This window comes from Phyllobates terribilis, unplaced genomic scaffold (genome assembly GCF_046119375.1).
Source record: "Phyllobates terribilis strain yellow unplaced genomic scaffold, ASM4611937v1 Scaffold_11__3_contigs__length_659146591, whole genome shotgun sequence".
Taxonomy (NCBI): domain Eukaryota; kingdom Metazoa; phylum Chordata; class Amphibia; order Anura; family Dendrobatidae; genus Phyllobates; species Phyllobates terribilis.
In genome coordinates this window covers 473,901,102-473,917,123 of record NW_027362771.1, presented here as the reverse complement: position 1 = coordinate 473,917,123, position 16,022 = coordinate 473,901,102, and the positions used below count along the sequence as shown (strand labels likewise).

The following is a 16,022-nucleotide window of genomic DNA, read 5'->3' as shown; positions in this document are numbered from 1 at the left end:
ATCCCCCAATCCTGGTATGCGTGGCCTCCTCAATCCCCCAATCCTGGTATGGACTATGGGCGTGGAGAAGCGTGAATATGTATTCTCTTTAGTAGCAGGCACTGTTAGCAGGAGCTGCCACTCAGCGCTCCTCCGTGCCCACTACTAAAGAGAATGAATATTCCCTCTTCTCCACGCCCATGGGCGTGGAGAAGAGGGAATATTCATGTCCCTTTAGCAGCGGGCACACGTGATAGCTGCTTCAGCGGCTACGGTGTGTGCTCCGCTCCACCGAAACCTCCCTCCCCCCACCACTATCCACCAATACTCACCTATACAACTTGTCCCCACGCTGCTTGGGTCCCCCCGCTGCTTGGGGCCCCTCGGCTCACGGGCCCCCCGCGGTCACAGGCCCCATAGCAGTGGCGTGGTCTGCCACCATTGGCGGTACGCCACTGACTTACAGTATATATAGATAACATCAGATCCAGCATTCATAATAGCTGATGTCACAGCTCACCTCCACCCCCTCCCTGCACAGTGCATGTCAAGAAAAAGCTTCCATAAAAGTCAATGAGCATTTCCAATCTACCGGATCCTGTGATCCACGACTCTATGCTGTTATCCGGCTGCATCTTTAGGGGGTTACAACAGGGATATTATATAGAATTATTGCCCCCTCTTGTGTGATATAACTTACTGAAACAAAATTAAAGCAACGATTATCTGCTATCTTTTTGGATTTGGGAACTAAGAAAGCGACCCCGCAGAATGAGACTGTTGTTGTTACAGTAGACGCTTTATAATCAGTAATAAAGGGGGCTGGCAAGCTCTTCTACTGGAATAATATCCGCATACATGATAACTGGGCCGTTAATCAACACAAAATAAGGCTATTTTCATTAATGTCCGATAAGCATTAAATGAAATTACCTCTTCTTTTGCTATTCTCATGTCATCGGTTACTTCAGAGAATACAGTAGGTTTAATAAAATATCCTCGTTCTCCACCAGCAGAACCACCGCACTCTAATTTTGCACCTTGATCCTTTCCAATCTGTATAAATTCCAGCACTTTGTTAAACTGTTCTTCATCAATCTGAGGATGATATAGATGTGATCAGAACACAATTTAGGAAATAAGAATGTAATCTATCTATCTCTATCTATCTCTCTATCTAGCACTAACTCTCCATCCAGCCATCTATCTACAATTTGGAGATAATTATTATTAATAATAATATAATGTATTTTTTACTTTAAATGGTCATATATTTACATTCTCATCTTGATATTTAAATAACTACACAGCACATTATCAAAAGTCATTATAACTTGACAAAATAGAAAATACTAATCAGGTAGATCATTGCTCTATGCCTGTACCTGGGGACCCTGTTCAGTTTTAGGGTCAAGAGGATCTCCAAGAAGCCGTCTCTTTGCATAATCCACACTCCGCCTGACAAATTCTGGATACACAGATTCTTCTACGTAAACCCGGGAGGCAGCTGTGCAGCACTGGCCTTGGTTAAAGAAGACGCCTTGATGAGCACATTCTACAGCCTGTTCCACTGCCGACAATAACAAGATAGGATTTTTAGCACAATAGCCATAGTTAAATCATTTATACAGAAATTAGAGAAACCTAAAATGCTCTATTTGATGATGCTAAAGCCTTTTTCACATACTGTTCATTGAAAGGTAAGAGAAGCAAGTGCCTTAGGGCTTAAAACAATATATTTCATAGCTAAAAAGTAAGAGAGCGATCCTCATTACTGAACTTGGGAATTGTAGTCAATTTATGGAACCTCCAATACTGGATTAGTTCTAATTGTCCACATATATCAAGATACATAGATAGAATGACTCATCTTTTACACTGAAGCATCTAATGAGCGTGTGCAAAAGTGATTGTGAAGGTAGTGGAAGCTATGAGATTGCCTATATGCCTGGTGGATCCTGTTTTATCAGCTTTGTATAGAGCAGGGACAAACTCAAACACACAGAGGGCCAAATTGAAAACCTTGGACAAAGTCAAGGGCCGACCAGTATACAGTATAATGGACCCCACACAGTCCTACATACAAAATAATAGGCCTCACATAGTCCTCCATACAGAATAATGGGCCCCACATAGTCCTCCATACAGAATAATGAGCCCCACATAGCCCTCCATACAGAATAATGGGCCTCACATAGTCCTCCATACAGAATAAGGAGCCCCACATAGTCCTCCATACAGAATAATGGGCCTCACATAGTCCTCCATACAGAATAATGGGCTCCACATAGTCCTCCTTACACAATAATGGCCCCACATAGTCCTCCATACAGTATAATGAGCCCCACATAGTCCTCCATACAGTATAATGAGCTCCATACAGAATAATGGCCCCACATAGTCCTCCATACAGAATAATGGGCCTCCACATAGTCCTCCATACAGAATAATGAGCCCCACATAGTCCTCCATACAGAATAATGGGCCCCACATAGTCCTCCATACAGAATAATGGGCCCCACATAGTCCTCCATACAAAATAATGGGCCTCACATAGTACGCCATACAAAATAATGGGCCTCACATAGTGCTCCATACAGAATAATGGCCCCTCATAGTCCTCCATACAGAATAGTGGGCCCCACACAGTCCTCCATACAGAATAATGGGCCTCACATAGTCCTCCATACAGAATAATGGGCCCCACATTGTCCTCCATACAGAATAATGGGACTCACATAGTCCTCCATACAGAATAATGGGCCCCACATAGTTCTCCGTACAGAATAATGGGCCCCACATTGTCCTCCATACAGAATAATGGACCTCACATAGTCCTCCATACAGAATAATGGGCCTCACATAGTCCTCCATACAGAATAATGGGCCCCACATTGTCCTCCATACAGAATAATGGGCCTCACATAGTCCTCCATACAGAATAATGGGCCTCACATAGTCCTCCATACAGAATAATGGGGCCCACATAGTCCTCCATACAGGATAATGGCCCCACATAGTTCTCCATACAGAATAATGGGCACCACACAGTCCTCCATACAGAATAATGGCCTCACATAATCCTTCATACAGAATAATGGCCCCACATAGTCCTCCATACAGAATAATGGGCCTCCACATAGTCCTCCATACAGAATAATGAGCCCCACATAGTCCTCCATACAGAATAATGGGCCCCACATAGTCCTCCATACAAAATAATGGGCCTCACATAGTACGCCATACAAAATAATGGGCCTCACATAGTGCTCCATACAGAATAATGGCCCCTCATAGTCCTCCATACAGAATAGTGGGCCCCACACAGTCCTCCATACAGAATAATGGGCCTCACATAGTCCTCCATACAGAACAATGGGCCCCACATTGTCCTCCATACAGAATAATGGGACTCACATAGTCCTCCATACAGAATAATGAGCCCCACATAGTTCTCTGTACAGAATAATGGGCCCCACATTGTCCTCCATACAGAATAATGGGCCTCACATAGTCCTCCATACAGAATAATGGGCCTCACATAGTCCTCCATACAGAATAATGGGGCCCACATAGTCCTCCATACAGGATAATGGCCCCACATAGTTCTCCATACAGAATAATGGGCACCACACAGTCCTCCATACAGAATAATGGCCTCACATAATCCTTCATACAGAATAATGGCCCCACATAGAGGTAGTGGTTCTGGTGTCAAGACAGAGCCAAATAAAACCACCCTGCTGGCCAGATTTGGCTCACGGGCCAGAGTTTGACATGTATGGTATAGAGAGCGGCATTTGCCTCTAATCCTTCCTATTATGATAATGAGAATTCTGAAAAGTCTACTATTCTATAAAGAATAGGAAATATGAGTCTAAAATTGCAAGATTTCTAATTTTTTTTTAGATTATAGGTTGTGATATAAAAAAAAATCGGCAAATTAAAATAAAATACATTTAAAGGGAAGCTGTCTTTTTGAAAAACAATAATTACCTGAAGATATAGACCCCGATTCATCAAAACATTTTCACCAGAATTCTGGAGTAAATTGCTTTTAAAAGTCACAAACCATTTTTATAGTAACGTCAAAATTTTGTGACTTTTGGTGTTTTCATGCCCGTTTTGTCCAGCTCAGCCAAAATGGGAAAGACTGGGGCGTGGCAGGACGTGATGCCACAGCTCATCTACAGTAATTCTTGACGAGCTGTAACATTCCTTATGCCAGAAATCTTACTCCAATGCAAAAATGGATTTTTGTAGTGGCGCAAGGAGGTGCACGCCGCTTGTCAGACACTCTTGATTCATTAAGAGGCGCACGCAGGAGCTTCTGAATCCAACACTTCCCCTCTTCAAGATTGGTATGAAAAATGCCAGTCTTGATGAATCGTTGGCCCATAGAGTTAATTTTCAGGTAAACAGTGCTACAATACTGCTCCGCAGCCTTACTGAAAGTGTGGCTATTGGTCAGAAAATTAACTTATATTCCTCTAGAGCTGACAGCTTTCAGTCATGCAAGAAGCAGCGACAGTTTCTGCTCACCATACTGTGAGCGGTGGCTATAAGTAAACCCTGGCACTTTGAGTGATAGCTTGATGTGCTGCAGAGCTGGCTGTCAATCAAAGTGCTAGGGTGTGCTCACAGCCGCCACTTACAGTATAGTAAGCGGTGACTGTAGCCGCTCCATGCACACCCATTCCCTTTAAAGAGAACCTGTCACAGAACTTACATCCTAAACTTTGCAGAGTGTCACCAGGATCTCAGCCTCGGGCAAAGGAGAATCTGGCCGCTTTCTCCCTATCACTATTTATAGGTAGAAAGCTGTCAATCAGCAGCAGTGGGGTGGGCCAAGCAGCAGCTCACAAGTATACTGGACTCCTTTTTTTGCTCTTTTCACAACTTAGGCTATGTTCACACTAGGCGTTTTTTCAGAGTTTTTTTCTGCAGCAAAACCTGATCTCTTGGCAGGAAAGAAGCTGTGTCAAAAACGGAGGTTTTGGTGCGTTTTTCAGGATCCCAAAGTTCAGCTTTTCTTCCACCACAGAAGCATGGCCACAGGTCACCAATGCAAGATATATGTGAAACAAACCTTATTAACCAGAATTACAAATATAACAGTGTTGGGGGGGTGAATTGTTCAGGAATAGTTTTTCTAAGACATTGGCAGTGCATTGAGTTTGTAGGACACTATTTATTTTCACACTATGGTCTGCCATTGAGTTGCTCAGAGATTGTTCAATTTTACACCTCCGTGGGCCACAGGTATAGTTCAATCTCACACCTAACTCAGCCAGTGTTTACATTGTACACATCAAGAATTTAATTAAACTGTCCTAATCCAAACTGCCATCTCAGGTGACCAAGACAAGATGTTAAAATCACAAAAAAAAATGAGTTTCACATATGGCTTTTTTTCACTAAAAATGCAGCAAAACCTGATAGCTATGTTCACACTATGTGTTTTTTCAATGTTTTTTCACCACCCATTACTTTCAATGGATGAAAAACGCAGAAAAAATGCTAAAAGAAATTATATGCTCTATTGTGCAAAAAAACATGCAAAGCACAAAATACTGATGACACAAAAAATAATGTGTGTGCATGAGATTTCTGAAATCTCACAGACTTTGCTGGTACTGTAAAACGCAGCTGAAAATTTTCATAAAAAAACGCTGAAAAAACACCTAGTGTGACCATAGCCTTAGAATGCAAGTTCTCTAAAGTGACTACACGTAACAGATAAGTGACTGCTGACATCAGTGTGCCTGTCATTATCTTATTTTTGGGATCATGCAACTGGAGGGAAAGGGAGTTTGGCAGCAGGAAAAAGTAAGAAATCTTAATTTTAAGCATGGAGAATAACTGTGTGCTGAGATATTTTAGAGTGAGAAACATTCCTGATGAAATAATAAAAAAAAGTTATGTAAACATCAATCAGTTGTTTTAGAAAAGTTTTGTTGATAACATAAGAATTTAGGGTTATTAATCTGAAAAGTGAAGAATAAGAGAGTTTGTCAATTGATTAAAACTCACAATCAGCATCTGCAAAAACAATACAGGGATTTTTCCCCCCAAGTTCCAGAGTGACACGTTTCAGATTGCTTGCAGACGCTGCTTCTTTGACCAACTTTCCAACCTGGGTACAGAAGACCACAAATAAGGTTGCATACTAGTTTTGAGTACCTCTTACAATATTCATTAGTGTGAATGATCACTAGATGGAGCTGTAGCTTTACAGAAAGGCATCCATAAATTCATAATTATTTTTTAAAAATATAAAAGCAAATTCCCCAAAATTCAGACATTTAACTGCAACTGTCTACATCCCAAAATGTGAGTGTCGTAAATATTTTTTCTTTGCAAATCTGTTTTACTAGTCAAATTTTACATCCATACTCTCCACCCCATTTCAGTGCCCCATGGCTTTTTGGTCGTGTACCTACCTAGCATTTCTTATCAGTTCATTTTTGGGAAAAAGGTTGAATTTTGTTGAAAAAAATATTTTGACTGGACGTCTATTTTTGCACACCTGTTTTATAGTCAAATTTGTCAACCATACATGCCATATCTGCGTAGCCACATTTTGTTTTCTGTAGGTGTTGCTAACTAGTTAGAATTTTTAATTATGGAATTTTGACAAGGGTTCAATAATTGAGGTTGAAAAGATTGTCAAAAGTGAATTATAGCATTGCACAAAATGTATGGTAAAAGGAAAATTGTAAATGACAAGGGATGGTGTAGTGTAAAAAAAAAAAAAAACACGTTATCACGAGTAAGAATGTGAGAGCCACTAGCAGCAGTAGACGCACCATCTCACCTATGTGCGCTAGCTGTCCGAGCAATAGTACTACAAAAAGCATACCACAATTGGCTTCCTTTGCCTCCAGCAAGCGTATTAGTGGGTAGGAATGGATGGGGATTATGAAATATATGGCTCATCAATCGTATCAATCACAATAGCGTGATGTTACCTCTGTCAGTGACTCCATCAGTTTGAGTCAGTATTCTGCATACAACAGTCTGCCTGTTCATAAATTACTGAGAGAGATACATTTAGAAAAAATAATAATAATAAAAAAAAACATGAAACGTCTGTTAGTACACTGTGTTATTAAATGGGCTGTTGGTCACTACCAAGGTGCCATCCCTTTGTAGGGTGAGGTCACTTTGACATTACTAAGTTTATGTTAAAGATATTGGAAGGGTTTGTATACAGTCTTTGGAGACCTAATAGTATTACAAACATATTTTCAAGGCAATTGGAGTACCTTAGATTCACGGCATATTTATATGCCACAAATCAAAATTTGTGGGAAAATTTGCCGAACATGACGAGTTCCAATTTAAAAATATTGGATCATCTCTAGTTTAGACTATTGTATTGTACAATGCAGTTATTGAGGACAAACATAATAAATGCAGTGCTAATGACTTTAAAGGGGATTTACACAGAATAGGTGGGACCCCCACTAGAATGGGGGTCTAGAACCCCATGTTCATCTACATTGTTATTCAAGATTGAGTGTAGTGGCATGTTCACACATGCATGCTGCCACTTCATCAAACTCTATGAGACTGAGGGAGACATCATTCAGCTCTTCATCATCCTCATAAACACCAAATGGAGCAGCAGCATGCATGTGTGACCATGGCACTCCAGTAGAAGCCCCCAGCAATCAGACATTTATTATCAAATCTCAAGATCAGTTATATATATCATTCATAGAAAAAAAACGTTAATGACAGATTTTCTACACCACGTATGTATAAATATATTGGATAAATTGATTATATTTTATACTAATGAAAATAGCAACAGTATAACACATATATACTGTTATATAGCAAAATATAACACATATAATTTCTTAATCTCCTATTCTTCTTTGTTTTATCATACACGATCTGCATTCGCCCTGGAGGACTTAAAAACTGCCACTTACTTTGCTTTAAATCACACGTTAACCTCTTAAAGGGATTCCCTTTAGGGGGATTTTTTTCTTAAATTCATGTATTTGTGGCTAAAAATCATTTTTTGGGTTTCATTAAAAATATTGCATGATTTTGCCTTAAAAGGCCCTTTTTGCTTCCCTGCATATTCAACTTTGATGTGGTCTGTGATCATAAATAGGATAGCTGATAGGAGCTCAGGAATAAACAGATATAGGAGCTACAAACTCCCATTAGACTGTCATGATTGACTGATGGATTCTCGGTGAACTTATTCTGCAGCCAGCAGTCGACAATGCAACGCAGAGACTGTGAAAGGCAAACGGTGCAACATTTTTAATAAAACCCAAATTTAATAATTGTTTTTTTTTGCCCAAAATACATGCATTTAATTTTAAAAAAAAATTGCACCCAAAGATGTATAAACTTGTTGATGAAATGTATTTATTCTGGCTGTCCCAATCTAAACTCCAGGAATATAATTATGTGCAAGAATTCCAGAATTTATGGCAAAAAACATTAGATTGAGGTGAGAAAAATATGTAACATCTGTATTCCACATTAAACATATTGATTCATATAATCATACTCAACTTTAGGTTTATAGTTCCACTTACTTCTGTAGAGCCAGTGAATGCAACTTTGTCAATATCATGGTGATGAGATATGGCAGACCCAGTGGTGGGCCCATAACCTGGCACTATATTTACTACCCCTGGAGGGAACCCAGCCTGCAAAGTGAAAGAAAAAAAATTCAAGATTTTGTAAGTTTCAAAACTTTATGTTTATATGTGTTAAATAGAAACTCGGGTGCTTGGGTTCTCGATCGAGTATCGCGGGTGCTCCAGTGGCATGCTCGAGTCCCTGCCCCACATGTTTCGCGGCTTGAGACAGCCACTAAACATGTGGGAATTGCCTGCCATACAAGGTAATGCCATATCCATGTTGCCACTGGCATTACTGTGATTGGCCGGTCGCATCGCGACATCAAGTAACGAGCGTACCCGAGCACCCCGATGTTCGATCGAATATGGAGCAGTGGCGAGCACGCTTGCTCATCACTAGTATTAGATAATCTTCAATTATGCTGCAAATATCCAATGTGTAGCCTTATGGAGAGCTTACATTGAGGATCAGACATCTTGACTTACCTCTGTAATTAACGATCCCATGTAAAGAGATGTCAGTGGAGTTTGCTCAGCAGGCTTTACCACCAAAGTGTTTCCACAACAAAGAGCTGGTGCCATTTTCCAAATCAGCATCAACAGAGGAAAGTTCCACTGTAAGGATCGAAACATTAGAAGAAGATGCAATGACTGATATATATTACCATGATGATCACTGGTGCCGAGAGCTATTCACATGTGCAATGGATACTCACAGGCGTGATGGCTCCACAAACTCCAATAGGCTCATGTACGGTAAAGCAGAGATAACTTTCATCTAAAAGAACATAATGATATATTACGATACAAAGAAATCTTCTCTGAATTATAAAGGATCAGCTCTTATGATAAAAGTGTGCCAATGTTTGGCAGGAGATGAAAGCTGCCACCACATATGTAGAAGCGTCTTTTTCACAAAGCCTGTAGTTCAGTTTCTTACTGCTAGAGGGAGTGTTCCTCTGTAGATGGAGCAGTGAAAAGTAGAACCTTTGTTCTGATTGTATTACCCTCTAACAACTGGGACAATAGTTAATCTCTTGGTAAGACATTAAAACGAAATGCACCAATGTTATCATGGAGAGAAGAATGACTATAAACCACTGATGTCATTATACTGTCAATTCATTATGATTAGAAACCACTGATATCATACTATAAACTATAGCAAAGTTTTTAAAAGAGCGAAATGTCTGGAAATGTTCGTCAACTTGTTTGGGTAATAATAAAATATATACTGAGGGTGGCTCAGTGGTTAGCACTGTTGCTTTGCTGAGCTGGGGTCTGGGGTTCAAATCCCACCAAGGACAACATCTGCAAGGAGTTTGTATGTTCTCCCCGTGTTTGAATAGGTTTCCTCCCACACTCCAAAGACATACTGATAGGAAATTTAGATTGTCTGAAAGCTGCTATAGAATTAATGGTAATAAAAGTGAGTAAAATAAATAAATATTTTCACCCACCCTCACTGTAGAAAGTTTCAATAAGAACCTCCACAAGGCTTACAGGTGTCCAGCAGACAAGTGGTGTCCGTAAACTCAGCCATCCTATGGGGTCAATCAGTTTGGCTCCAGAAACCCCTGGGGATCAGTCATTATCTCCAGAGGAAATCACGCATGGCCACGCATTTTCCTTTTAAATTAATGCAAGAGAAATGTAGCATTTCATGGTGCTCTATATGGAGGCAGCAGGTCCGTCATAGCTAAAGTTATTCTTTGTGCGCAGTTCTGCACTCTGGCTCATTTAGAGAGATCCTAAGCAGTGGACTTCTCTCTGTGATGTTCATATTCCCTAACAGGGTAAATGGAGCTCGCTTCAGGGCCTTTTGCTGGATCAAGTATAGTATCTGTTCTTATTAAAGAGGTTGTCCACTACTTTTTCATTGATGACCTATCCTTAGGATAGGCCATGAATTTCTGATCGGTTGGGGCCCGAAACGCAGCACCCCGCCAATCAGCTGTTATTGGTGTCGGCGGCCACCGACCGGAAGTACTCACTTGCGGAGCTGGCTGTCTTCTTGTAGCGGCTGCGGCAGGGTTCTGCAGATCCGCCACCTATTGATTTGAATAGGAGGAGGAAGTGCAGTACCCTGCGGCGACCACTACAAGAAGATGGCCAGCTTTGGAAGTGAACATTTTTGGCTGCCACCGCTGACACCAATAACAGCTGATCGGCGGGGGTGCTAGGTGTCGCACCCTAACCAATCAGACATTGATGACCCATCCTAAGGATATGCCATCAATAAAAAAGTAGTGGACAATCTCTTTAAGCTAAATGACAGCATGCAATGTCAATCAGCAGCTGCTAAAGCCAACAGGATATTGTCATGTATTAAAATAGATATAAACTCTCGGGACAGGAGAGTAATCCTACTACTTTATAAAGCTTTAGTGTGACCTCATCTGGAATATGTAGTTAATTTCTGGACACCAGTTCACAGAAAAAATGCCCTGGAGCAAGAAAAGGTACGAAGAAGAGACACAAAACTGATAATGTTCTTGGGGGACCTTAGTTATGAGGCAAGAGTAAAAGAATGTAAAAAAAAGAAGAGAAAGTGCTTCACAGTGCAACACCTCTTATCTATACGTGATCAAAATATCATGTGTAGTTGGAGTACCACTTTTGTGTGTTATGCTAAGAGCTTAACACCCGTCAGGTCTTGTCAGATGTACAATGGCTGGCAGCCTAACCTGCCTCCTTCTATATCTCGTCAGGGTTCAGTAATTCACAAAACAATGCATACTTCAAGAAAAAATGACTGATTCCATGAAAGACAATATCAGTATATCATCTGCCGTGAATTTGGCGCCACCCATGGAATCCCTCGTTTTTACTCTGAATCGTCCATTGTGCCCTTTGAGAGATGGATAGACATGATCTGTGGCTCTCGGTTGATACAGGGGTGGCAGCCTAGGTGGAAGCTTGATGCAAGATGAGTTTTCCTAAATTTTGGTTAGGGAAAGCCATCTATCTTCAACCTTTGTTGTGGCTTTTAGCACCAGAGTTTTAGAGATAAGATTGTTGGGTGTCCTCCTCTTTTTGGAAACGGCTTGAGACAGACCAGATCCTTGTGGACTTCTTTGTGTGGCATGCTACCTAATTTTGCGTTTGCATGAAGAATGGCACTGTATTTTTCACAGTTTTTTTTAAAAATAGGGTGAATGGAAAGGTTGTCTTCAAGATTGGCTCCAGAAAATTGCCCCAGAAGAAGAAAGCAAATTGGGTAAATACATCATTTATTAAATTTATTTACAATGTTTTAATGGGATTGGACTGGAGTTAACAGTCATTGTAATAAAACGCTAATCTTAATAAAAAAAAATCTGAAGATCTATAGATCATTACTAGTGATGAGCGAGTATGTTCTGTTAACCCTTTCGGCGAGCATGCTCGGGTGTTTTCCGAGTATCTTCAGCGTGCGCGGGTGTTATGTTTTAGTCACGCCGTGCGCATGATTTGAGACTGTTTGACAGCTTTAATACATGTGAGGAATGCCAAAGAAACAGGCATTCCTCACATGTATTAAAGCTGTCAAACAGTCGCAAATCATGTGCACGGAGTGACTCAAACATAACACCCGAGCACACTGAAGATACTCGGAAAACACCCGAGCATGCTTGTAAATCTCGAATAACGAGAATGCTCGCTCATCACTAATCATTACGTATTTCATTATGCATGGAGATCACAAAAGTGATGCATATTTAACAACTTACCCACCGGGATTGTCCTTCCCTGTATTTTGTCAGCCCATCCAGCAAAGTAGCGTAGTGTCCGGATACAGCCCTCAAGGTCTATGAGGAAGGCATGCAGGAATGGTTTTCCAGTGTCCATTGTTTCTAAAGTCTGTAAAATCATTGATATTGAACATTAATTGGAGTTTACAAATAAAAGGCATATACCCAATCATTTTTCATAGATACCATAGGAATAAATTGAGGGAGCCAGACATGCTCGTCTGAGAGCAGTGTGGAATGTGGCCCATCCTCAAGATAGATGCATTTATAGCACATTTATGGCATACCCTTGTAACATTCTAACATTCTATAACCAAAATTGTAAAATTCTATAACCAGAACTCAAAATAAAATAATAAATAATGAATGATCTTACAGCCAGAATAACTCTGTCTCGCTCCAAAAGGTCTGCCAGCTTGTGAAGAAGTTTGCCTCTGCCACTAGCATCCAGTCTTCTCCAAGGGGTTCCCTTATTGAACGCTGCTCTTGCTGCTTCCACCGCTTTGTCCACATCTGGCTATTGAAGATACCACAGAAAATCAAAATGTTGCAGTAAGAGTTGCTTGTGTGACACATCGCAAAAGGGATCTAAGCCACTAACATTGATTCATGTTTATGCTTGCATGTAACACATAGGGAAGCTATGCACATGATTAAAAATAGATATTCCTATTTTAGTATTTGTTTAATGAAAAGTTTGAAAATTGTATTGGGCTTTTGGTACCAATCCCAGACAGTTTTCACAAATTCTGCTTGCAGTCAATCATAGACAACAGAGAATACACACTTGTGCTGGATTATATAGCTTTCCATATTAGAAAAAAAAGATTTGCTGAAACCATAATAATCCTTAAAGGTTGTGCTCAGATCAGGTTTGTGATCTCCACTTGGCGTGTACCCTGGGAAAAGCTCCCAACATACTTTCTAAGTGTGTCCTTTTGACCTCCATTGAGCTAGTATGCATTGTTAAACTGTAAAAAAAAGGCATGGAATAGTGTAGGATACTTCATTATTCCATATGACAATATCTAGTAGAAAATATAAGTAGAAGTTTGAAGTTGAAGGATATTTTTGTACCATTCCTCCTGATCAGAGAATAACATTTTCATTGTTAAGAGAGTATGGCACTGGTCAGCAGACACAGTGGTGTGAAAAAGTGTTCGCCCCTTCCTGATTTCTTATTCTTTTGCATGTTTGTCACACTTAAATGTTTCAGATCATAAAACAAATTTAAATAATTGACAAAGATTAACACAAGTAAACACAAAATGCAGTTTTTAAATGAAGGTCTTTATCATTAAAGGAAAAATAAATCCTAACCTATAGGGCCCTGTGTGAAAAAGTGATTGACTAATAACTGTTTGGGCCACCCTTAGCAGCAACAACTGCAATCAAGCATTTACGAGAACTGGCAGAGTCTTTTACAATGCTCTGGAGAAATTCTGGCCCATTCATCTTTGAAAAATTGTTGTACTTCAGCCACATTGGAGGGTTTCCGGACATGAACCGCCTTTTTAAGGTCATGCCACAGCATCTCAATCAGATTAAGGTCAGGACTTTGACTAAGCTACTCCAAAGTCTTAATTTTGTTTTTCTTAAGCCATTAAGAGGTGGACTTACTGGTTTGATTTGGATCATTGTCCTGCTGCATAACCCAAGTGCGCTTCAGCTTGAGGTCTCAAACATATCGCCGAACATTCTCCTTCAGGATTTTTTGGAAGACAGCAGAATTCATGGTTCCATTTACCACAGCAAGTCTTCCAGGTCCCGAAGCAGCAAAACAGCCCCAGATCATCACACTACCACCACCATATTTTACTGTTGGTATGATGTTCCTTTTCTGAAATGCTGTGTTACTTCTACGCCAGATGTAATGAGACATACAGTGGGTACGGAAAGTATTCAGACCCCTTTAAATGTTTCATTCTTTGTTTCATTGCAGCCATTTGGTAAATTCTAAAAAGTTAATTTTTTTCTCATTAAAGTACACTCTGCACCACATCTTGACTGAAAAAAAACAGAAATGTAGAAATTTTTGGAAATTTATTAAAAAAGAAAAACTGAAATATCACATGGTCATAAGTATTCAGAACCTTTGCTCAGTATTGATTAGCAGCACCCTTTTGAGCTAGTACAGCCATGAGTCTTCTTGGGAAAGATGCAACAAGTTTTTCACACCTGGATTTGGGGATCCTCTACCATTCTTCCTTGCAGATCCTCTCCAGTTCCATCAGGTTGGATGGTGAACGTTGGTGGACAGCCATTTTCAGGTCTCTCCAGTGATGTTCAATTGGGTTTAGGTCAGGGCTCTGGCTGGGCCAGTCAAGAATGGTCACAGAGTTGTTCTGAAGCCACTCCTTTGTTATTTTAGCTATGTGCTAAGGGTCATTGTCTTGTTGGAAGGTGAACCTTCGGCCTAGTCTGAGGTCCAGAGCACTCTGGAAGAGGTTTTCATCCAGGATATCTCTGTACTTGGCCACATTCATGTTTCTTTCAATTGCAACCAGTCGTCCTGTCCCTGCAGCTGAAAAACACCCCCATAGCATGATGCTGCCACCACCATGTTTCACTGTTGGGATTGTATTGGGCAGGTGATGAGCAGTGCCTGGTTTTCTCCACACATACCGCTTAGAATTACCACCAAAAAGTTCTATCTTCGTCTCATCAGACCAGAGAATCTAATTTCTCATAGTCTGGGAGTCCTTCATGTGTTTTTGAGCAAACTCTATGTGGGCTTTCATATGTCTTGCACTGAGGAGAGGCTTCCGTCGGGCCACTCTGCCATAAAGGCCCGACTGGTGGAGGGCTGCAGTGACAGTTGACTTTGTAGAACTTTATCCCATCTCCCTACTGCATCTCTGGAGCTCAGTCACAGTGATCTTGGGGTTCCTCTTTACCTCTCTCGGCAAGGCTCTTCTCCCACGATTGCTCAGTTTGGCTGGATGGCCAGGTCTAGGAAGACTTCTGGTGGTCCCAAACTTTTTCCATTTAAGGATTATGGAGGCCACTGTGCTCTTAGGAACCTTGAGTAATGCAGAAATTATTTTGTAACCTTGACCAGATCTGTGCCTTGCCACAATTCTGTCTCTGAGCTCCTTGGGCAGTTCCTTTGAGCTCGTGATTCTCATTTGGTCTGACATGCACTGTGAGCTGTGAGGTCTTATATAGGCTGGTGTGTGCCTTTCCAAATCAAGTCCTATCAGTTTAATTAAACACAGCTGGACTCCAATGAAGGAGCAGAACCATCTCAAGGAAATGGACAGCATGTGACTTAAATATGAGTGTCTGAGCAAAGGGTCTGAATACTTATGACCATGTGATATTTCAGTTTTTCTTTTTTAATAAATTTGCAAAAATTTCTACATTTCTGTTTTTTTTTCAGTCAAGATGGGGTGCAGAGTGTACATTAATGAGAAAAAAAAAATACTTTTTAGAATTTACCAAATGGCTGCAATGAAACAAAGAGTAAAAATGTAAAGGGGTCTGAATACTTTCCGTACCCACTGTACACCTTCCAAAAATATCAACTTTTGTCTCTTCAGTCCACAGAGTATTCTCCCAAAAGTCTTGGCGATAATCAAGATGTTTTCTGGCAAAACTGTGACAAGCCTTTATATTCTTTTTGCTCAGCAGTGGGTTTTCATCTTGGAACTCTGCCATGTATGCCATTTTGCCCACTCTCTTTCTTATCATG

General features: G+C 40.5%; 1 protein-coding gene across 1 annotated transcript in view; it reads right to left on the bottom strand.

The window, feature by feature from the left end:
* The window catches only part of ALDH1A3 (aldehyde dehydrogenase 1 family member A3), a 41,950-nt gene that overhangs the window by 12,477 nt on the left and 13,451 nt on the right, over nt 1-16,022 (bottom strand). The window contains exons 3-10 of the mRNA XM_073653371.1: nt 12,705-12,845; nt 12,308-12,437; nt 9,311-9,372; nt 9,081-9,209; nt 8,547-8,660; nt 6,013-6,115; nt 1,365-1,549; nt 913-1,077 (exon numbers count right to left, since the gene is read on the bottom strand). Coding sequence (XP_073509472.1) covers nt 913-1,077; nt 1,365-1,549; nt 6,013-6,115; nt 8,547-8,660; nt 9,081-9,209; nt 9,311-9,372; nt 12,308-12,437; nt 12,705-12,845 — 1,029 coding nt within the window. The remainder of the gene's footprint in view (nt 1-912; nt 1,078-1,364; nt 1,550-6,012; nt 6,116-8,546; nt 8,661-9,080; nt 9,210-9,310; nt 9,373-12,307; nt 12,438-12,704; nt 12,846-16,022) is intronic.